We start from the raw sequence: 24125 nt of genomic DNA on the forward strand, positions 1-24125 counted from the left end.
TGTGTGGAGGCCCATGCTATTCTCCACAGCATCCATGTACAACTCACCACTGCCCCATTGAGAGCGAGAACCACACATTATAGTGACAAAAAGGAGGTTACCCTCCCTAGCAATTGCTTAGGAGCCCTGGCTGGAGTGACTCAGCATATGCGTGATATGGGCGTGAAGCCATTGTCAGTGTTCAGCAGCTGCTTTCGGGTCCTTGAATAACGTATAACGTGCGAGTAAGGGCAGCTGGTGGAATTTCTGGTGCCCTCCTAGGGGAGTTGGTGCCCTATGCAGACTGCGTAGTATGCATGTAGGGAGCGGCGGTACTGGATGTGCTGGGTAGATTACTTCTGTTTACTACAGTTGCCTGATTAATATGTAATCATGTTATCCAAAAACAGTAACTAAAATAATTTGCTGTATTTTAAAATGTAATTTAATCAAATCTAGATTTCATGTAATCCATTACTACCCAGCACTGAGCATCAGTCACAAGGCAATTTAATAAAAAAAACTGAATTTAAACTATAAGAAGTGAAATTGTTTGATGGAAAGTAACAGTGTGTCTAGAGAGCCCTTACATAAATGTACCATGTAACAAACTATTAAAAATGGGTGACCTATAGAAAAGTCTGATACATTTTGTATAAGGACTGTATTTGTAACAAAAAGCATGTTGCTGTTTTATTAATTAACTACAGCAAGGGCACTAAAGCTTCTACTTTTGATGTCTGCTGATTTAAAGATAATGTCATATGATAGACCCCTTGAATCAAGACAGCTGACTTTGTATCCAAAAACAGATTACACCCACCTTACAATCTTCCACTTCGTAAGCAGCCAGGAAATGGAAATAATTGCACGAAGAGTCACATGGTGTGCAACTGAGGCAGGGCATTGTAGGTGTCTTGATGCATGACAGCACCAAAATGCAGTATGATAACAATTTGAACATCCGCTTACAACATGTGTGAATCAAATACACCTAACAGCTAGAACAAAGTGGATTTTCACTGGCAGAAGCACTTTTAATGAGATATTTCCATGAACTAACCCCTAGAAACAAGAAAAGGAGCAACAAAAGATTTAAACTCATAGTTTCCAGCTGTGGGTGTTAAATGTTAACTGTTAGAACATCAGCCACTCGTGTTTGGGACTATCAGCTCACACAAACTGACATCTGATGAGTTTTGTTATGCAAATTTGAAAGAAGTAGACTAACCCACCCGACCCACGCACGCACGCACACACAGACAGAGAGAGAGAACACAAAATAATATGGGGTGCCAAATGTAAAATAAAGCATACTTTATTTTTAGCCTAAACATTGATGGTTAAATAAAATGGTACTAAAAAACAACAACTATCAAATTTTAGTCTAGATATTGAGCTAAAGCTTTAGCGAACTTGCAAATGAGTGACACCCTTAAGTGCCAACCAATGACGTGTCTGTATTTTATAATATTTTTATTTAATTTAACATTTGATTAGTGACTCACAGCTTTAGGAAGATACATATTGTCTTGAAAACAAAGCATTCCATTTTCACGTTTTGTTTATGCTAGCTCAGTTTTGCTACTTAAGTTAGCATATATGCTAGCGAGTTTTCAGCTCTTATGAGGCCTTACTATCCAGTATCCACTGAACTGTGCCCCCTTTATCAGTCACTAAATATATTTCACTTGGTAGCAGTTTGACAAGTGAATTTAAAGACTTTGTTAATATCAAGGTCGAGATTTATTTTGTAGCTTGTTTTTGAAAATATTGAACCCTAAATTAATAGAAGAAATCTTTAGCATATTTTATTTTACATCCCCTACCTCATATTATAAAACACCTTGATCTATGAAAACATATTTTTTTATTACTTTCAACAAAATAAAGTCCAAAAGTTTTAATAATAATCAAGGCACAATGATTTTCTCACATGGTCCGTATTCCCAATTAGGACATTTGAAACATGTGGCTTTGTCTTGTCGTCCTCTTGAACACCAAATTTCAGACATTTTATGTGGAACACTAACATTAACAATAGCACACGTACATCACCAAGAAGTATTTTTTATGTGTGTGTTTACATTTAGAAGACATATTTTTTAGGTTGTTTGATCATCTGCCATACGAGATTATAAGACATTTCCACTCGGATATCAATAAGACATTCATCAGATATCTTTGAGATGTTTCTTATATCGAATGTTTGTAAATCTGATCTTTTGAAGTTTAGCAGATGTTAATTAGAATGTGATGCTTTCCAGATGAAAAGTACTCAGGTACATGTGCTATTGGATTGTATGTACAAAAAAATCCAATATTATATTTATAGTGTAATTAGATTTTATTTTAATAACGATAAAGATATTGCATCCAGTGTAAATTTCTAAGATGTTTAACAGATGTTAATTAGATTGTGCTGCTTTCCAGATGAAAACATCTAAAACCGACATCTCGGAGATGTACGTGTGCTATCTGGGATATTAGCTAATGGCAAGATCCCTAATAGCACACGTACATCACCCAGACATCTATTTGAATGTATCTGGAAGATACATTTTTTTTTAAGTTGTTTGCTCATCTGCAATACGTTAAGATGTATGTCAATAAGTATGTCTTGGATGTTAATAAGACATTCAGCAGATGTCTTCAAGATGTTTGTGATTTAGAATTCTCAACTTTTTTTAGTACATCTATTTTAACATCTTCTATTGAGTCCCCTACCTCACCCTCTACAGGACCTGATTAATTAGTTAGTTTATTTAGCTATGTTTGCTCTGAGATTCTTGATTCAGTATCTCCCTGAATCCCTGAGGAGTCGCCAAATTAACACACAACCATGGATAAATAATACTCAGAATCTTAGAAAGGAATGTAGGAAAGCTGAGTGTAAATGGCTGAAAGATATCAGGTATCTTATGATATTTTGAAAGGATGTTTTTTCAATTATCAAAAAGCTGTTAAAACAGCCAGATCCTCATATTTCTCAGGAATAATTTCACAAAATAGCAATAATCAGAGACTCTTGTTTTCTACTATATATATATAGGTGCTTAATCTGGTTTTCACAAAAAATAAATAGTTAAATAAAAAATTATTGTTGCACATTAATCTGTTTGAATACTATTCTGATGCTAGTGAAACTTTGTAATATGGCACTTTTCGTACCACTGTCTCCTTAAGATGATTCACTTGAGTTTTTCTCTTTTGTAAGTAACGTTGGATAAAAGCCCCTGCCAAATGAATAAATGTAAATGTAAATCACTAACTTCTCAGATCCTTCTACAGATTTGTGTGAAGGTTTTTTTTTAAATTTTTTACTGATAAAGTTGCTCTCATAAGATCTAGCATCTCACCATCAGGAAGTGCTGTACTAGTTGAATTTAAATCTACTTCACATTGTTTTAGTTGCATTGAGCCAATACATTTAAAAGACATTGTTCTCCCGTAGCAACTTTTTAAAGAGGTTGTGGACACTATTCATCCTAGTATTTTATCTATTATAAACAGTAGCGCATATGGCATTGTTCCAGTAGTTTTTAAGCATGCAGTTATTGAGCCTGTTTTAAATAAATCCTAGTTTGGATCCACAGGATTTTAAGAATTTCAGGCCCATTTCAAAATTACTTTTTATAAATAAAATCTTAGAGAAGGTCATTTACTTTTAGCTAGTTTCTTTTTTGACAGAAAATACAATTTTTGATACTTTTCAGTTTGGTTTCAGGGCTAAACACAGTACAGAGACGGCTCTTTTTTTCTTTCTCCCCTTGTTCTCCACAATTTGGAATGCCCAATCCACAATGCACTCTAGATCCTCATGGTGGTGTAGTGACTCGCCTCAATCCAGGTGGCGGAGGACGAATCTCTGTTGCCTCCGCATCTGAGACCATCAATCCGTGTATCTTATCACATGGCTCGTTGAGCGCGTTACCGCAGAGATGTATGGTGTCCTGCGGCATCCATGCACAACTCACCACCCACCCCACTGAGAGCAAGAACCACATTATACCGACCACGAGGAGGTCACCCCATGTGACTCTACCCTCCTTAGCAACCGGTTCAATTTGGTTGCTTAAAAGACCTGGCTGGAGTCACTCAGCAAGCCCTGGATTTGAACTCGCGACTCAAGGTTTGGTAGTCAGCGTCTTGCTGAGCTACCCAGGCCCCTGTGATGGCTCTTTTAAGAGTTACGTATGATATCTTGTTATGTATTGATTCAGGAAAACGTGTGACAAATTTACACTATAGACCATACTATTTTGATAATATGGCTATTAAGGGCTTGACCTCTAAGTGGTTTTCTTCATACTTGCAGGATAGGACTTGTTCGGTCAGGTTTGGGAACTGTTCTTCATCATATGCCACTATTTCTTGTGGGGTTCTATAAGTTTCAATCCTTGGTCTGGTTTTATTGTCATTATATATGTTGGCTTTGGGATTAATTAAAAATAAATAAATATGGAATCTGGCTTCCGGAGAAGTTTAGGATCCAATATTAGGTGTTAATGTTTGTTTTTAAAGCCCTACATTGATTGAAGCCACTGTATATCAGAGACTTGATCATCCCTCATCAATCCCAATATTCCTCAGCAATATTCTTGCGCTCTACTGACCAGTTATGTCTTACAGTTCTGTGGTCCCGCTTGAAGTGCAAAGGCAACCATGATTTTTCAGTGGCAGCCTCTAGACTATGGAATGATTTGTCCCTGTCTTTAAAATCAGCATTGGGTATTGATGCTTTCAAAACTGGCCTAAAGACTTATTTATTTGCTTTGGCCTTTGAATATGTTTTAATTTTGTGAGTGGTATTTATTATGGTGTATGAGGCAAATTTGTATCTTTGCACTTGCTTTTATTTCCCAAGTTTTTATTTGTATGTCTATAAGTATTTTAGTTATCATGGTATGTATTGTGTTTGATGTCGAAATGGGAATCTGTGTACAGCACTTTGGTCCATTCTTGTGGTTTTGAAAGTGCTCTATAAATAAAAGTTGAGTTGAGTTGAGTAAATCTGATCTTTTTAAGATGTTTAGCAGACATTAATTAGAATATGATGCTTTCCTGATGAAAAGATCTAAACAGACATTTCGGAGATGTACATGTGCTATGGGATTGTATGTACAAAGATGCCAATATTGAGTTATATAGTGTAATTAGGTGTTATTTCAATAACAATAAACATACACAGGGTTTCCCGCAGCACTTTGAAACTAAGGCGGCCGCCTAAGCAACACACGCCCGCCACCTTAACTACGTCGTCAAAAAAATATATATGAGCGATATTCGCCGTGTTACTCTGTCCTGTTTTCTCCCTTTCCATCTTTAAATATGTGATAAGCCTTCGTGTTCGCTTCAGTCTTGTTATCAGCGCGTTCTTCCGCAGCGGCGCCGAGCGTGTGTGTGTGTGTGTGTGTGTGTGTGTGTGTGTGTGTGTGTGTGTGTGTGTGTGTGTGTGTTCATCTGAGCCTCATTGGTCTGTCACTGCTCGTCAATGTCAGAATATTTGAGATGACCAATCAAATCAAAGTAGGCGGGCTTTATGTTCACAGCGCGAATTTTAGCAGAGCGACTCGACAGTAAAGGAGCGACTCGACGCGCTAAGTCAAGACAGACTTGCGGAACAGACTGCAGGGGAACAGTCTGACAGCCTGCATGAAAATATGCATAAATGGTCCACTCGTAAAAGAGTGCAATTACCGAAGGGCCCTTGAATTGTTTTTTTCTAAACCAAGGAGGATAGCCTGTAGCGATGCTAGGTGTCAGCTCTGCCATAAGCAGTGATTGTAATAAGCTTTGCACATTTTGACGGACTAGTAGATGTAATGTTATTACCTTGACAAACTAATACATCATTAAAAAGATATGACTCAAGTTTCAGTATTTGTCTTAATTTGTGTCAGGAGTTATGCAATTCCAAATACACCCCCCACCTCCCCACCACCACCACCATCAACTAACACATTTTCTGCCGGAAACCCTGATATATATATAACATCCAGTGTGCAGAAATTATGCAAACTTCAGTATCATGTGACCTGTGAAACTGGCAATGTTCTGCAATTGAGGCCTGAATAAACATCTAGTTTTAGATTTGCATTTGCCTAATACTAATACAAGGTCATGAGCTATTTTTAAGCACTTCGTGTCAGTTATTAGCATCTCATGATGAGATATTTAGATGTCCAAATATATATATTAACCTGAGGGGGGTGACGTGAAATAACCAATACATGTTTTTTGATTTTATGAAATATGTAACCTCTTTTTTTCTGTAAAGGGGCTGTAATTTCCCTAGTTGTCACAACAATCATTAACAGGAAGTCTTTGGGGAAGTGACTGTCATTCTTTCTTTTCATAGAGCACTCAGACAAGTCCGGGGGTTGGTTTCTTAGTTTAAAACAATTTTGTGTTGAAATTTTCTGTATGTAATCTTAGCATATTCATAAATCTCCTTTGTCTTTTCTTCTTTTTTTTTTTTGAATGTGACATTTTAGTGATACTGTAATTTAGTTTTATTTATTTCCTTCTATGATTTAATTTTTTTCTATCTAGTCTATCTTTTTTATTATTATTATTTACCAGTAATACACTAACTTGATAAAGTTTGGTTTTGCTGAATATTTAGCTTTCTTAACTAAACAGCACTCTTTTGATACTTCACCAATCTGTCTGTCTATCTCCTCGTGTTCTCGGCCGACTTGATGTCTGGCACACTGTGAACTCACTGTAAGGGACACTGCAGTTTTCCAAGGCTTGAGAATATCTGGAATTTTTTTTACTCATAACTAAGACTGGTGAATTTGAAACAATGAGCTTTGATGGTGTTCCATCCAAATCGGAGGTTATGGGCTGGGATTCACATCGGTTAGCTGACTTTTTGAAAAGAGTAAGTTGCTTTCTCTTTTCATCTACAGGTGTAACATTGTTTATGAAGAAATAAGACTGTTGAAATTAAGCATTAAAACAATTTGTTTTATGCACTTTCAACACATAGTTCTTAGTTTGATGCAGTTTAAAGCAGTGGTAATTGAGAGGCTTTGTTTTGAAGTTGTACTACTGAATCTAACAGACATAAGATCAAACAAAATATAAATGGCTGCATTATTATTCTGACAAACGTGGTATAAACAGCCCTGTAAAAAGCCACCGTATCCCTAAATGTACCTATAATTATAGGCCAATATAAGAGTTAATGTTGCACATGTATTCCTTGTTTATTATTTACTATATTCTGTATTTATATGTATTTTGCCATGCATGTCTTACTAAAATTATTTATTTATTATTATCATTAGAGGAATCTATCTGGATGTGATAAGGTCATAACACGACACAACATAAATGGACAACGGTTCCTGGTATGTACCTTTGGAATATTTTTGTCAGTCAAACACCAGATTATGATCTCAGATGAAATCAACAAGAAAATGTTGTTGTTAATGGGTTCATCTGCACATTTGTAGCCTTTGTAATTTGAAACTTATCTAATTATATTTATATATGCTTTGTCTTGGTTTATAAAATGCTTTAAAAAAATAGTTGACTGTGGTCTGACACATTGTGGCATTTCTTATAATAAAGAAATTAGGAAGTGCTGATATTAGAAACTTATACTTCCAAGAAATGTCAAAATAGCTTCTGAGTCAAATATACTTACCAGGGCTAGTTGTCACATGGGACAACTCTCGGCCAAGTTTTGAGTCAAATGTCCAATAACTAGCAGTTGTTTTGAAACACCAAGTTCAAAACCCTGTCAAATTAGAATATTTCTTGTGAGTTCTTCCCTCCAAAACAATGTTTTGTCTTTTTTCTTTCATTGCCTTTTACATTTTTGCAGTTTTATGCATTGTTTTGTTTCATAATTGTTCTATTGTTTAAATTATGCAAAAAAAAAATAGCCTAGGAAAAATAGGCTGCCCTAGGAAAAATTAAAACATGACCCACAATTGGGGCTTAGCATTTATTTAATTAACTGTATCTTTGTTTCTGGACAATAACAGTGGCAAAGATCAACAGCTTTTTTTCTATACAAGAATTTAAGGTATGAGAGTATATATGTAGACTGTCAAAAACCTACCATCTATTCACTAGAGTAAAAGCTGTGGCAACTAGCCCCAGTCTCCCCTATGCATAACAACATTAAGCATAACAACATTAATTGAAACTATCGTCAAAAATAATGCTACTGTCTAGTAACGTTTGTGTCAATAGTTTGAATTTATTTATTTTTGTAGAGTATGTCCGAAAACGACCTTCAAAAGTTCCCGAAGCTTCATGCACCGTAAGTACTGCTAGCAAAATGTTTTGATATATTTGGTGAATTGGTTTTCAAGATTTTCCTAATCTGTACAAAGTAAATAATTGTTGTGCTCTTGGCATTGAAGTAAATTAAGCAATTTAAAGGGATAGTTCACCTAAAAGTGACAATTCTGTGTTGTTCCAAACCCATTTGACTTTCTTTCTGCTATAGAACACAAAATCAGATGTTAGGCAGAATGGCAACCTCAGCCACCATTCACTTTTATTGTTATGAAAAAAAAGCAAAAATATGATATTCTTAATCATTCAGGTTTCAAATAACATAAGAGTGACAAAATGTTTATTGAATTAAAATTTTTGGGTAAACTAACATCTAATGTAGAATGAAAGGCAAGTGTTAACATCATGATTTATTAAGAAAAAACGCTGCATAATTTATCATATTCGCAGTATTCAGAGACAAACATTTTTAATAAATGTTTGCACGTTGCTCTACTGACTAAAAGAGTACAAACCAGGTAGAAATTTGCAAGAATATCATAGATGATATAGTGACATTAAGAGGAAACACTGCACAGGAAAGATAAACCAATGCAGGCAGATGTGGCAGGAACCACTGCGTTGATGCAGAAGCTGTTTTGTAGTGCATGTATGGTGTTAAATGGTTGAAAAGCCCAAACACTGAAAAAAAACACTAAATATGCAGAGACTTTCATAGATTTTTTTCCCTAAACAATATCTGGCTTGAGATATGGGATATTGTAATGTCATAGTAAGTACATTTTTGTTAGTTTGTTGTTGAGCAATTTAGGTGTACAGAAAAAGTGTCAGAAAAGGATGGTTCAGTTAACACATCCTGCCCTTCAACTAGTACACAGCAATGATTACATGCTGTTGAAAAGATGTGAGTTTCCATTAGACTAGGCAGCTGTGCCTTCTCTTTTAACACCTACTAACTGACAAAATACCACAAAAATTGGTGATGTTTTGAGGATTTGAAATTGGAGTTCCCCTTTAGGCTTATCTCCAAGATTTGCCAGGAAATCAACAAAGAAAAGAAGAGATTTTTCCCACCAATTCCATCAATAAGGCAAGTACAATGTCTACCATCATGAATATATGATATCTGAGACTTACTGTATATCGTCTGTCGGTAGATAACTAATATTTTTGTAACAGGCCATCACAACCAGTCCCCAACTTTTCACAACCACCAGGTACAGATGATATAAAGTTTGTATATGTAAAACAACTCACTATTTTTTTAAACTAATGTCTTAAAGTTCTCTCTTATTATTATTTTCAGCTGAACATGAGGAACAAGCATGGGACTCTGAGGAGTTTGTAAGTCTTCTCTTAAAGGGATAGTTCACTCCAAAATGAAAATTCTGTTATCATTTACTCACCCTCATCTTGTTCCAAACCTGTATGACTTTCTATAATCCATGTAACATCCAAGGGGACGTTTATCAGAGTGTCCAAGCTGCTCTCTTCCATGCAATGAAAGTGTACAAAGGGCTTTCATGAGTAAATTATGACAGGATTATCATTTTTGGGTGAGCTATCCATATAATCAAGTCTTGAAGTGCTTTCGAGTGTCTGGCATCATTTGTGAGTGGCTCAATGTATCAGTTCTTTCATTTTGAAGGAAAGCGAGGATGATTACGAGGATCCAGATTCAAATGGCGAAGACGAAGCCAGCGGTGGAGATTATGAGTCTCCAGAGGAGGGATCGGACAGTGACAATAGCTATGAGCCACCACCAATCGAGCCTTCTGATGACACGCCCCAGATCTGTCCTTCTAAACCCATAGAAAACAGCGATTATATTGGTAGACAAAACTGTGCACAATACTTTTTTTACCCTGTAATGCAGTGGTTCTAAACAAGGGGGTCAGGGCTCACTGGGGGGCCACGGCATACTTCCATGGGGCCATAAATTAAATATCAAAACATATGTGTAGCTGCATTTCATGTTTAAATTCAACGGCAAAGGTTTCATTTAAAAAACATATATTGTTGTTTTTTAAGAACACTCTTCGAAACTTCTAAAAAGTTAACTGTAATTCATTATTTTAAAGTAATATACTAGGATCAATACAAGTTATGCTCAGTCGACAGCATTGGTGCCCCATCCGTGAGGAAAGACCTTCTTTCTCAGGGATGGGGCACCATCTGGCATCCGTGCCCAGATCTCAGGAACCTCCACGTCTGGCCCCTGGATGGGATGCGGAAGATCTGAGTGGTCTGCCACCAGCTGTCGTAGACATTATCAACCAAGCCAGAGCTCCCTCTACCAGGCAGCTTTATGCCCTAAAGTTTAGTTTAGTTTAGTTTATTAAGATCCCCATTAGCTGCTGCAAATGCAGTAGCTATTCTTCCTGGGGTCTATAGACTTCAACACACAAAAAAAAAATATTTTAACATAAAACCATACATTATATAGACAAAAAAGGAGTGTACACATTCATACATAACAATACAAAAAAAATCACAATACACAGTTACAGCCCTACTACTATAGGGTTCATAATTTTCACAATGATTTTCCTCTTTTCAACCATCATATCAAAAAAACAACACAAATAAAATAATTACAATTATTCAAATGTAAATAAATAAAGTCTTAATCTTTTACAAAAATTCATAGCATTCATTCCCAAAATCAAAAACTGCGGAAGAGAATTCCATACCACCATTGCTCTATACAGCACCGTCTTTTGTATAAGGTTAGTTCGACACGGAGGTAACAAAAAGCGACTCTTTGTTGACTGACGAGTGGAATATTGATGCACAGCACTAAAAAAAAGACAGTCTGCTGTATAATATTTCTGGCATTTTTGTAACAATAATTTTCCTAACAAAGTTAACAATGCAATAATTAATTCTACTTTTTACACTTAGCCAAACTAACCTAGTATTCAAGTCTCTAACACTAGTCCTGAAAGGGCAACTTAAAACTACCCGAGCTGCTTTATTTTGAGCAACTTGCAATTTTCTTAAATTCATTTCAGTTGTACTTGACCAGATAAATGAACAATAATCCAAATGTGATAGAACTAATGATTTTACTAGTATTTTCATCACTCGATTTGGAATACATTTTCTACAATGCTTAACAACTGCCAAACTCCTGCCCATTTTCAATAATATTTGATTTATATGACTATTCCAATTTAACAAATTGTCAACAGTCACACCGAGTAGCTTTACCTCCGTGACCTGTTCTATTACAATACCCCCCACAGTCAGACTCAACACAAGCGGATCTTTTAACAAATACTTGGATCCTAGCACCATACATTTACTTTTCTCTGCATTAAGCACCATTTTATTGTCCCTAATCCAATTTTCAACTTGTAAAATTTTATTAAGTTCAACATCATCAGAATCATCAGCATATAGAGACATGGTGGAATTCGCTAAAACAAAAGGCAGATCATTTGTAAAGATAGAGAATAAGAGTGGCCCAAGGCAACTCCCTTGTGGCACACCACAATCAAGAGTCTGTATATCAGAATTACTCCCATTAAATGCTACAGTATATTCCCTATTGGCAAGATAACTTTTAATCCATTCAATAGCAGATTTTTCAAAACCATAACAAATTAACTTTTCCAACAATATTTCATGATCAAGTACATCAAAAGCAGCACTCAGATCTAACAATACTGTTCCAACAATCTTTTTATTTTCAATATCTTTTATCCAATCCTCAGTTATCTGAGCCAAAGCTGTTGTTGTAGAATGTTCCTTCCTATATGCATGCTGATAAACAGAATTTAAATCATTTATACTAAAATACATACTGATTTGATCAAAAACAATTCTTTCTGTAATCTTACTCAGAATAGATAAAATACTAATAGGTCTACTATTTTTTCCCGACAGTGGTTCTTTATTATTCTTTATAAGTGGCATAATTTTAGCTACTTTCCAACTAGTAGGACAAATACCTTTCTCTAAACTTAGATTTATTATATAACTTATAGGCCTAGCAATTACATCAGCTACTAATTTCAATAATTTTGCATCAAGGTTATCAGCACCTGATGGTTTACCTTTAATTACTTTTAATAAATTCTCAACAGTAGTAGTACTTACTCTTTCAAAGTCAAATTTGCATGTTTTATTTCCCATTATTTTATTACATATTGTTCGATTATTTAAATAACTTTTTTGTTTCAGATTCATACCTTGTCTTAAAGTTGAAACTTTATTCTTGAAATAAGAACTTAAATGATTTGCAATATCACTGGGTTTAGTCAAAAAGGATCCGGCAACTTCAATAAAAGATGGCACTATTTCAGTTTTTCTTCCCATTATTGTATTAAGCATACTCCAAATTTTATTACTATCAGATTTTGCCTCTTTGATCTTATTTTCATAATAATTTCTTTTTTTGTTTTGTTTAATTTAGTAACAAAATTTCTTAATTTCCTATACTTATTCCTCAGGATACTGTTTCCTGATGCGATTGCTTCTGTCTTTAAGTCATTTCTCAGCTTAATGTGATCCTTAAGTTCTAAATCTACCCAAGGAGCAGCAATAGTTCTCACAGTAATTCATGTCAATGGCGCATATTTATCCATGATTGGCATTATTGAACTAGTAAAAGCCTCTAAGGCTCTATTAGGATCATCCTCAACTAATATCTTTAACCAATCAACATTTCTAACTTCTTCACAATATTCAATTTCATTAAAATGTTTAAATATCCTTTTAACAATCATTTTCTGCCCTGATTTGGGAACCTTAGTTTTCCTATTAATTGAAACTAAATTATGATCACTAAAGCCTACCGGCATAGAAATTGCTTTTGAACATAAGTTTGCGGCATTTGTAAAAATTAGATTAATACATGTAGCTATTTTTGTGCCATCAGATCTATAAGAAACTCTAGTTGATTTTTTAACAACTTGTGATAAATTACAGATCTCTGCTAATGAAAGCAACTTATTTTTTAACGAACAGTTTTTCAAATGCCAATCAATATTCAAATCTCCTAAAAAATATATTTCATATTTTGTATCACAAACTTTGTCTAACATAGTACAAATCTTATCTAAATAAACTATGGGTACATTAGGTGGTCGATAACAAACAAGTGGTGTCTGTTCACAAATTGGTGTCCTTAAATGTGCACTTAGTAATGTTTAGACTCTCTGGGCAGTTCTTTGTTTGCTTTGGCGGACAGTGGAAAGGGAATGGTGTCTCCAAACAGAGGCTTGCCCACTGGGAAGTCGACGCCATTGCATTGGCTTATCGGACCCAGGCCGTGCCCGCCCCCTTTCGGGTTTAAGCACACTCTACAAGGAGTGTGGCATCCTCGTGGGCACTGGCCAATGGCACCTCTCTAGCAGACATCTGTAGAGCAGCGGGCTGGGCAACACCCAATACCTTTGCGAGATTCTACATTCTCCGGGTTGAGTCGGATTCTTCCCGTGTTTTGTCAGGTCCGAGCATGTAGAACTTGGTAACACGGGACGACTGACCAGGTATACCAATTGTGCTAGTGCCTTTCCCCTCCACTGAGATGAACACGTGTGCTTTAGTGGATGTTCTTCCTCCCCAGCCCTCTAGCTCGAGAATTCAGCGGAGGAATTCCCGACCAGACCCACTACGGATACTAATTACTCTGTACTGGAATAGGTTCTCCATAGGTGCCGGTTATCACGGTAACCCCCTGTGATGTATTTTCCATGGTATGGTTCCCCTGTCAGGCGGACCCGCGTCTCCCTTGGGCAGTCCCCACTGCCCCTGTTGCTGTGTTTGTAGAGCTCCTACCTCATTAGGCAGGACCTACCACCGCGCCACTTCCATGTGTGGCGTAACAGGCCCATGTGGCGTATTTGCCACATTTTCACCTCCCCAGCCGGGGCAGGATGTGGTCTCTGCTGGGTCTTTTCCCCCTGAAAGAATAGGACTGGAAAAGAATGCCTTCCCAATGCGTGTTATAGCTAGATGGCCCCAGCAACATCTAACACTCTATGAGGAGTGCTCCCATGCTTGTCACGTCGCTTTTTCCCACCCCTCAAGGGAAAACCTTGGTCGGATGCCGGGAACCTAATAAAAACAATATGATGTCTTAGTGGGGTGTTGGGGAAGGTTATGTGCAGTCTGATTCCCATGCTCCTTTGGCACTCTACAGCTAACTGCACCAGCATCAGCAGATCACGTAACAAATTTCAGTGTAGGTGGCGCTATTGAATAGGGGCCCCTTGTGTCACTACAATCGCCAAAACGTCGAGTGAGTGACAGAAGGGGAACGTCTAGGTTACTAGTGTAACCCCCGTTCTCTGATGAAGGGAACGAGATGTTGTGTCCCTCTTGCCACAACACTGTACCAAGCCGCTGTAATCAGTTTTGCCAACTTAGCAACTTTGTCGCTAGATTTAACAACTTTTCAGACCTCTTTAGTGACTTTTATACAAAAAAGCGGATAGCAACAAATCTAGTGACATTTTAGACAAACCTTAGCTATTTCTATAGAAGAAAGTCGCCAATACTACCCCGCGAGCGTGTGGTCTTGCTTTACTGCCCGGACTCGGAGGCACACCTCTCTCTGCATCTACTCTGTGTTCAGGGAGACTGACAGAGAGAGAGGTGAGCAGGCGAGAAGCGGAGCAGCACAATCAGTTGACCGCACGGCAGCTGACATAGACGTGAATTAGCTGCGCATGTGCAAACAGTGTTGTCAATGACCAATCACAAATTTGTATTGTTTGCTCCCCTTTAGTTTGACATTTAAAGAGTTTAATTTGACCAATTATTTTTATTCTTTTCATGCACTTAATCACAGGAGATTTTTAGACAGTTGTTCATTCTTGTTTCTGAACTCTCTGAATTCAGACACTTGTTTTTTGTAAATATGCAAACATTTTTGTAAACATGCACAGTTTTTTTCTAACATGCACATAGATTTTTTTAAATATGCACATAGTTTTTTTGTAAATATGCACATAGTGGTTTGTTATGTCTGAATGCTGTGTGAGAGAAAATATAAGAAAGTTACCGTCGCTTCTAACTTTCTCGCTGAGTGATTGATAGATAGACATTACAGTATGTACGGTAAGCACAGAGAAGCAAACACATGTAAAGGGCGGACACTATGCAAAATGCAAATGAGACGTGGTGACGTCACAAATATGTTAATTAGCATATGACGTCATCTAGCGAATTTTCGAGCAGGCTTTAGCTATTTTCCATTGAAACTAGTTGGCAACACTGGCTGTAATGGCCAAAACTTATTCTCGGCTCCTCAGTGCAGAACCTGACAGAATAGATGCACGATCCCTGCCTTTCATACCCGTATGTCCGGGGGCGGGACATGCAAATTCTGTTCGCCAATTTTTCACTGGCCTTTTTCATATTCAGAGGTATCCAAGGCTCCCAAAAGAAGCCCCTTGTGTCACTACAATTGACACAATGTCTCATTCCCTCCATCAGGAAAGGGGGTTACACTAGTAACCTAGACGTTTTGTGTGGTTGCTTTGAATTTTGTCTTCAAACAATGGGGGGCCTTTGTCGAAGTCAAAAAATGTACCTCTGCTGTAATGTTATAAATCCCAGGGGCATATGCTCTTTTTATGTTGGATAAGTCATATTGATTACTATAAATCAATGTTATTGCTATTGATTCTGTATTGATTTCTTGCTTTATCAGATAATAACCGTAATCGTGGCACGAACAGGAGCCAACCTCCTGTGCCTCCAGAGCGTCCTGTACCTGGACCTGGAATTGGACTATCTCTCCCTCCCTTAGGGGAGAGGCCAAGTGTGAGTTCTTTGTTCTTGCAAATAGTATGTCCCTCTTTGTCACTTATTTTCCTTTTTTTAGTGTTCTATAATATAAAAATGCTAATTTTATTTCTGTAGATTGGACTACATCCAAGAGAAGAGCGGGCCCCAAAAAGAACCCCTGGTAAGTTTATTTGTGCATTGCAAAAAAAAACTATTCTATGTTTTGTTTTCCAGTAAAAAAATATATTTAAAAAAGTCAAATATTCATTGTAATATTCAGATAATATATCTTGAATTAGCTTATTTTTCTTTCCCCATTGGCAAATTGTTGTTATAAGCATAAAACCTCACAAACTTTAGCTAGAGTTGTTAAAAATAATTTTGCCAATAGAGTAAAATATAAATGTCATTATAATCTATATAACTTATATTCTCTAGAAGCAAGTCTTAAAGGTGCACTTAGTAATGTTTACCTCATTAAAATATTTTAACTTCTAAAGACATGAATTGTAATTTTACAGTACAGCATGTGTAGGAAATCATGACCACTCACATTAAAATGAAGACTCCAGTCATATCAGTGACCTTATAAAAGCTGTTTTATTCTACATAGAGAGGGTCTGCACATGGGGGTGTCATGTTAGAATTGCATGACCAGTCGAATACTACTCTCTTAATCTCAGTAACTGTATTTGACATTATCATTCATTGATTAAAGTAATCATTGCTGACTGTGAATACACAATTCCTAAAATGGCATCTGAAACTGAAAATGTATGATTTTAAATGATGCTGCATCCAAGTCTCTTGGTGTCAGTGTAAGTCCAAGATGACACAAAGACAAAAGTTACTGAGTGCACCTTTAATATCTAGGTTAATTTTGTATTTTTCTCAAATATCTTGCTTTGTGGATGTTTAGTTATTTTTACATGAATACAGACAAAATAGTGATCAAGACAATATTCTGCGTTATATGCATTGCGTATTATGTATGACACTGTTCTCCTTATATGCTCTTATTCCTCGCTACTGTCCCTTGCTCTTGTAGCACCTGTTGTCGACCGCAGTAAAAAGCCAGGTGTGCAGGACAGGAGCCATCCCTCACCTGTAGCAGGTCCCTTGTTTCATTCTAACATATTCTTGTAGAAGTCACACTGTCATTTCTTAATGCACTTTCTGAGTGGCCTTGGTGAAAGGAGCATCATGCCCATTTAAATTGAGAAGGTAACCACTGACTGTCAGTTGCAATAATACTTGATTTATTAAAGAAAAATGGTGTTACGATGGGATTTGAATCCAGATCCGCTTCCATGCTATGCAAAAGCATTATCGCTACACTAGCACATTGAATACTGTTACACTGTGACCTTGTTTGTGAATGGGAGGCTGTGGTTGTATGTTTTGCCAACCTTGTTCCTTACACTGTTATGTGTTTACAGGTATAAGGGGTAGTAGCTCACTTGACAGGGTAAGTTTGTCTCATCCTGCTTCTAAACAGAAGTTGTGTCAATGTGCTTAAGCAAAAAAAGAAAAACATTTTTTTTTTGCACTTTTCTCTCCACCCAGTTTTCTCAGCATTTCCCAAACATTAATTTAGAGCACAGCTGCAAGCACAAAGTGAGATAACAGCATTTTGGTTGGTTACTGAGGCGTAGATCATTTTACTTCATACAGAAAGACTTGCATAAACCAAAGATGCTAGACCTATAATTGACCTGGTTTTTAATATTTGTTCTTTCCATTTAAGTTGCATTCTGATTGTTGTTGTTGGACATCAAATATTTAAGCTATGATTTTCAATTTTCATTTATCTCTTTGGCAAATTGTTCTGAATGTGAAATGCTAGTGTTGTTTCTGTAATACTTATTTCTTCTTACTGCAGGTTGCCCAACCACCAAAAAGGTATTTTTATTTCTTTGTGTTTCATCCTTTATAGATATAAATTAGATATATGTATATCTACTGTATCACTCATATGACAGAGAATAAGTGATCCCCAGATGAAATTTGATCTGCCCAGTCTTACATGTTTCTCTCTGTTTTTGTTGATATGTAATATGCACAGTGTAATATGTATGTGCAATTTGAACTTTAGTTATTCCATAACCCACTGTGTTTCTCACTGTTTGATATGGTATAAGTTGACCTATACACTACTAAATTATTTGAACATGCAGCATTAGTATGCCAGTATTTAATATGGCAATTTAGTATTTCATATTGAACTTCCCTAACGTGCTTGCTTTTATTTTATAGCACTCTGAAAATTAAACTGGCATCTGCTTACAGGTGTAGCAAGATATGTCTCTTTGTAAAACAAACAACTAAAATGTGTTTATCCTATACCAACAGTGCTCCTCTCAGACTAACTGGAGTGGAGTTGCCAGGAGACCCAATGAGCATTCCCAAACCCTCACTTCCTCCATCTGGTGTGCGCAGGAGTGCCTCTTCTGTTACGCCAGGCTACTCTCAAAACAGGTCAGCAACACAGACCTTTTTTTAATCATAGAGAACTCAGGGTCAGGCATTCCATATAACACATAAAAGTTAGTGCATTGATCAAGCATAATGCAGTGGTCAGAGGTGCTCCATCCGTACATTATTCTGCAGTTTTCTGTTCATTTTCAACACATCCTATATATCACTGTAACCTATATTTCATTATTTCAAACAGAAATCAACTTGATCACAGAAATGAGGTAATCAGACTAATCTATCTATCTATCTATCTATCTATCTATCTATCTATCTATCTATCTATCTATCTATCTATCTATCTATCTATCTGTCTGTCTGTCTGTCTGTCTGTCTGTCTGTCTGTCTATCTGTGACCGTCCGTCTGTCTGTCTATTTACCTATCATCTGTCTGTCTGTCTATCTATCTATCATCTGTCTGTCATCTGTCTGTCTATCTATCTGTGACCGTCCGTCTGTCTATCTGTCATTCTGTCTGTCTGTCTATCTATCATCTGTCTGTCTGTCTGTCTGTCTGTCTATCTGTGACCGTCCGTCTGTCTATCTGTCATTCTGTCTGTATGTCTGTCTATCTATCTGTGACCGTCCGTCTGTCTGTCTGTCTATCTATCTATCCATCTGGGTGTCTGTCTTTCTGTCAGTCCATCTGTATGTCACCAGCTTGTTACTGATAACTAAAATCCTGTGCTAAAAACATTTTTGGAAAAACCGTTGGTGGTTAAACATGGAAAAAAAATTATAATAATAATTTATTTAAATTTGTTTGACTGTGATTCTAAAATACTCATAGCAATACGGATAACTCAAATTTTACTTTGTTTCTTTTTCTTTTCAACAGTTTCACAATGACAGTAAGCAAGTGTTTCTTGGTCATTTTTTTCTATCCATTTTGGTAGAACAGTTATAACTTTAATATCAATAAAGTTATGAATGCCAATAATCCCGTGTTTGATATCTTGTGATTCTTACAGCTCCCAGGCACTCCTCCAACACATTTCCATTGCACACCAGGAATCCATCACCAAGGCCGCCAGGAACACACGGACAGTCTTCTCAAACAGACAGGCATGTATTCAAATGACTTATGAGAACACTGATGGTGTCAGCAAAACAAGAGCATTCTTGCATATTGTGTAACGCTATATGAAAACCTTTCATATATTTATTTATAATATTTCTCTTTTATTTCACACAGTGTTAATCCCAATCGATCACTACCAGCAGAACTGCAGAAAGGTGAGAATCATCGCCTGAACTCATTACACTTGTTTGATCATTCTTACTCTATAATCAATAAATTAACTCAATTAATTAAAAATTTTGTTGAATGAAAGCAATGAGCGCTCACCGGAGTAGTCCAAGAGCAGCACTGCCACAGCCAAACACAGGTAGCAAGCAGGTATGTTGACATTTTTGAGCAGTGTTCAAGCAATTACACTAAAGCAACCCACAGATGGCACCCTTGAACTGCATTTCTTTTGAGGTTCTACTGGACTCACACTGGAGCTTCTTGAGTGTTTCTTGAAGTGTTAAAGACTTCACTTACACAAAATATGTCTTTTATACAAAGTTGTTGGTTTAAGTGCATACAAGAAATCACAATTATTTTGGTTAAATGTAAATATGCTTCTCTTAGACAAATGCAGAGAAATACAGTAGTTGCCATTTTCTACCCTAATATCTATTTTGAATCTCTTCCCATCTATAGGACATGGATCCAGCATGGTATATGGGACAAATCACCCGTGGTGAAGCCGAGAACTGTCTGAGAAGAGTTAACAGGGTGAGATGTGTTCAAATTCACCACATTATATATGTCGGATAAAAGTGTATTATTATTTTCATGCAAACTTAAAAACAAATGCACTCAAATTTACATTTTTGAACATAGCTTTGAATATAACAAAGTTATTCTGTTGAAATCCGCCCTTTGTTAGGATGGGGCGTTCCTTGTGCGGGACAGCTCAAATCACTCTACTAACCAGCCCTACACACTCGTGGTACTTTATCAGGAAAAAGTTTACAACATTCAGATCCGCAGACAGAGAGATGGCTTCATGCTTGGCACTGGTCTAAAGGGCTCAGAGGTATCCAAACACTTATGTTATTCTAATCAAATGGTTTGCATGTAGAACTTCATAGATATACATGCAAAATGACTGTTATTAAAAGTTAGTAATGCTCTTGATTATTTCTGACAGAATTTTGAACGGGTTGCTGACATTATCAGTCAACACAGACACATGCCACTCCTCCTTATTGATGCTAAGAACCGAGTATCAAGCCAACAGAACCAATGTGCTCTGATTTACCCAGCTGGATATTAAACCTTTTTTCTACCCAAGTCTAATCTCCACAGGACAACACTGGACTGCAGCACATTATACTTTCAGAAATAGATCTGATCTCTGTAATGTTTTTTTCTTTCTCTCTCAGAGACAATTATCATAATTGCAACACCATTCGTAACTTTCAGAATTGTACGACTGTTGTTGCTGTTGTTTAGAATATTGTAAAACTTTTGAATGCATGATCACACTGATGGTACTGAAAAGATATTAAGAAATTAAATATTCATATATCACACAAACCTACTGTCTGTAAATCAATATTTACATTCTAAAGTGTAGGCTATTTCTCAAACTATAACTAATCTCTAACCTTCACTGTGAAGAAGAGCTACTGTACAGTTCAGAAAAATCATGTATTTTTCCCCATCTTGTTCCACTGTTTTCAATAAAAAAATATTATTTGTTGTGTTAATGGCATAATGTCATTCTAACTAAACTGTATATTGTCAAGGGAGGCAATAAAGATAATATAGCCTATATCTTCAAGGAACATTAGCCGGGTTACCGAGGGGGGCTTAATAACATAAGATGTAAACGAAGCCAACAGTGTGACGATGTATCTTTAATTTAACATATTTCACCTGTAATACCACAGAATCAACATCAATGGTATCAACAAAAAATAAGAAAGCCTACTCTAATTTGTCAGAATATTTTACGTGTAACTGTCCACAGTCTCTGCAGTAGCTACTCATTCCAACTCAATAACACACACACATACACACACACACACACACACACACACACACACAAACAAATGAGGGCTGAGGTGTGACTGTAACAACCAATCAGAGCCGAGGGGGTGTTTCAAAACTTGTATAAATTGTTCAGGTAAGACAGGTGTCATGTTGAGATGCACTTGACCAATTCACCTGTGCTAAACACAGACACAGCAGAACAGAAGAGAGCACTTTCTCCATATTCCAGGAACAACAGGACAAAGGAAAGAAAAAGAGAAAACATGACGTCATTTGTACCACAATCCCTCTCACCCCAGTTCCACAGTATGGGGCAGGAATCCCAGGAATTCAGCCTGTACAGTGACAACTTCTACAACACCCAACCTCTGCCTAGTCCACAGCAAACCCTGCCATCTTCTCATGACTTTGGAGACTATGTCAGCCCAGCTTCAAACCCTTACCTGTGGTTTAATGGCCCTGGGCTCAATTCAGCTCCCTGCCTCGGTGGAGGGCCTCAGCACTACGGTATGACAAAGCCTTACATGGCCTCAGGAGGAATTGGAGGCTCTGAGGGTGGCTTCAGCTGGTTTTCTCTGCCTTCCCAAGAAGACCTAATGAAGCTTGTCAGGCCTCCGTACTCATACTCAGCACTTATTGCGATGGCAATACACGGTGCCCCAAACCGACATCTTACACTCAGCCAGATCTACCAGTATGTGGCTGAAAACTTCCCCTTCTACAACAAGAGCAAGGCCAGCTGGCAAAACTCTATCCGGCACAATCTCTCACTTAACAACTGCTTCATGAAGATGCCCAGAGATGACAATGATCCAGGTAAGAACATGCTTAAACTTCTCTTTGTGTTACTGCCTGTGTTAATGTTGTAAAACAGATTTATCCATTAGTTTATGTGGAATATAAAGAAACATGTTTCTTCCTTTGAATAGGAAAAGGTAACTATTGGACCCTCGATCCAAACTGTGAGAAGATGTTCGATAATGGCAACTTCCGGCGCAAGAGGAAGAGAAAGTCAGACTCTTTGGCTGAGGAGGAAGGGAAAGGCTATTCTGGATCAGACTCTGCTCTGTCAAGTCCTCAAGAGCCCAGTAACACCAGTGACACACCAGAGAGAGGAAACTCTCCAGTCTCCACAGACCCAACTCCTTGTCTTAATGGCTTCTTAACTCAAATGGGTGACGTGGTGTCAGGCTCAAGTAACATTGGCAGGGCATCCATTCTCCCGTCTCCACTGGCTTTGCCTTTGGATGGAAGCCAAAGAGTTTCTCCTTCAGGGGTATATGGCCCATACTCACCAAGTGCTACTGTGCCACAATGGGAGGCCCACGTTCCTCCCCCTGTTCCACCCAACATCTCCTCCTCACCTACTCAGTACACAGACAGCTACAGTGACTCAATGCTCAACCAGTTCAGCAGCCAGCTTTATCCAGTTCTGGGCTCCACTGACTTGCTGTATTCACGGGAGGGAACAGAGGTGTAGCACAAGAAAGGACTGATGGACACAAGGCATAAAATGTGGGTGCAGGCACTTGCGAGAGCAGTTGACCTGCATTGTGAGCCAAACTCCCACAGCAGTATCCGAGTCAGCAGGTCAAATTGGACATGAAGAGGATTCCCTCTATTTTACAGTTGTGTGAATGCTAACACACACTGCTCTCAGGCTTGATGACATTATCAAGTTTTTGTAGCTGAAAGATAACAGCAATCACCCAACACAGTCATGTTTTTTTTTTTTGTGTGTGTATTTTTGCAATTAATTTCCATTTTGTTGAAGTTTGTTGTAATGTAACAGAAAATGCACTGACTTTTTTCATATGTATATTAATCTTTTTGTCCATTGTTTCATATTTTGTATTTGTGTTCTCTTTATTATGTTGTGATTGTAATATATATTATATTTGCTTAAATAAACCATATTTGCAATTACACATTTCATTATTGTTGTTATTATTAAAATTGTGTTTTTATGGTTAATTAACAGGACTTTTGTGAATACATAATAAAGGATAATGTAAGGTCAGCCAGTCATTTTTGCTAAATAAACCCTGACAGCTCGATCAGGAGGGATTTATTATGCAATAATGGCTGACTGTAGATTCTCCCACTAATCCCACACCGCTACCTACTGAATAAACAAAATTGTTAAAATTATGTTATTATGTAAGAAGAAAGAATGAGGAGTCTCTAGAAACGGCTGAATTCCATCTCCTGTTTGCATCGGAGTTCTGTTGGTTTTTATATTGCAATAATTACCATCTGACTGCTCATTATCCAGCTTATTACAAGAATACTTGCCAAATAAATGAATAAATGGACATAAAACAATAACTACGTTACATGGACACCAAAAAGCGGGCTATTGCGATAAAGAGGATTATTGCGAGAAAGCAGCGTTCTTGTTTACAAGCACTCTATAAGCGGCATACTCTTTAATCTTGTACATGCGGCTCGGTCAGTAAGCAGCTTTCTCCAGAGCAACATAATTACCCTGCCACGCTGGTGTGTTTGTTTGCTTACCTTTCTATCGTGACCTGCAGTGGAATTGCGTTTCAATAGTGGGGTTTATCTTCAAGTTAAACTCTGGGATTCCCTCAATGTACGAGCGCATTTACGTGAA

The 24125-nt window shown here is 37.3% G+C and overlaps 2 protein-coding genes across 2 annotated transcripts; both read left to right on the forward strand.

Annotated features, from left to right (window-relative positions):
- The first annotated feature begins 6319 nt into the window (after window positions 1-6319).
- On the forward strand, window positions 6320-21203 carry lcp2a (lymphocyte cytosolic protein 2a). Its single transcript, XM_052104385.1, has 21 exons — window positions 6320-6868; window positions 7278-7340; window positions 8217-8263; window positions 9260-9331; window positions 9421-9458; window positions 9548-9585; window positions 9890-10073; window positions 15908-16020; window positions 16120-16165; window positions 17033-17098; window positions 17424-17452; window positions 17867-17886; window positions 18337-18462; window positions 18659-18683; window positions 19298-19310; window positions 19431-19524; window positions 19655-19695; window positions 19794-19858; window positions 20168-20242; window positions 20397-20546; window positions 20661-21203. Exons 1-21 carry the CDS (start codon window positions 6791-6793, stop codon window positions 20784-20786), a joined length of 1509 nt encoding a protein of 502 aa, XP_051960345.1. The 5' UTR covers window positions 6320-6790; the 3' UTR covers window positions 20787-21203.
- Window positions 21204-21408: 205 nt separating this feature from the next.
- LOC127627821 (forkhead box protein I1-ema-like) lies at window positions 21409-23414 on the forward strand. Its single transcript, XM_052104386.1, has 2 exons — window positions 21409-22324; window positions 22438-23414. Exons 1-2 carry the CDS (start codon window positions 21664-21666, stop codon window positions 22986-22988), a joined length of 1212 nt encoding a protein of 403 aa, XP_051960346.1. The 5' UTR covers window positions 21409-21663; the 3' UTR covers window positions 22989-23414.
- Window positions 23415-24125: the final 711 nt, after the last annotated feature.

This window comes from Xyrauchen texanus, chromosome 34, assembly GCF_025860055.1.
Source record: "Xyrauchen texanus isolate HMW12.3.18 chromosome 34, RBS_HiC_50CHRs, whole genome shotgun sequence".
NCBI classification, from domain to species: domain Eukaryota; kingdom Metazoa; phylum Chordata; class Actinopteri; order Cypriniformes; family Catostomidae; genus Xyrauchen; species Xyrauchen texanus.

Bases quoted from the DNA above. Each gene is read 5' to 3' on its own strand.
- lcp2a (XM_052104385.1), top strand. From the start codon at position 6,791: ATGAGCTTTGATGGTGTTCCATCCAAATCGGAGGTTATGGGCTGGGAT. The intron at 17,099-17,423 runs GTCCCTTGTTTC...ATGTGTTTACAG, and splicing joins CCATCCCTCACCTGTAGCAG to GTATAAGGGGTAGTAGCTCA. The intron at 20,547-20,660 runs GTATCCAAACAC...TATTTCTGACAG, and splicing joins CTGGTCTAAAGGGCTCAGAG to AATTTTGAACGGGTTGCTGA.
- LOC127627821 (XM_052104386.1), top strand. From the start codon at position 21,664: ATGCACTTGACCAATTCACCTGTGCTAAACACAGACACAGCAGAACAG. The intron at 22,325-22,437 runs GTAAGAACATGC...TCCTTTGAATAG, and splicing joins CAGAGATGACAATGATCCAG to GAAAAGGTAACTATTGGACC.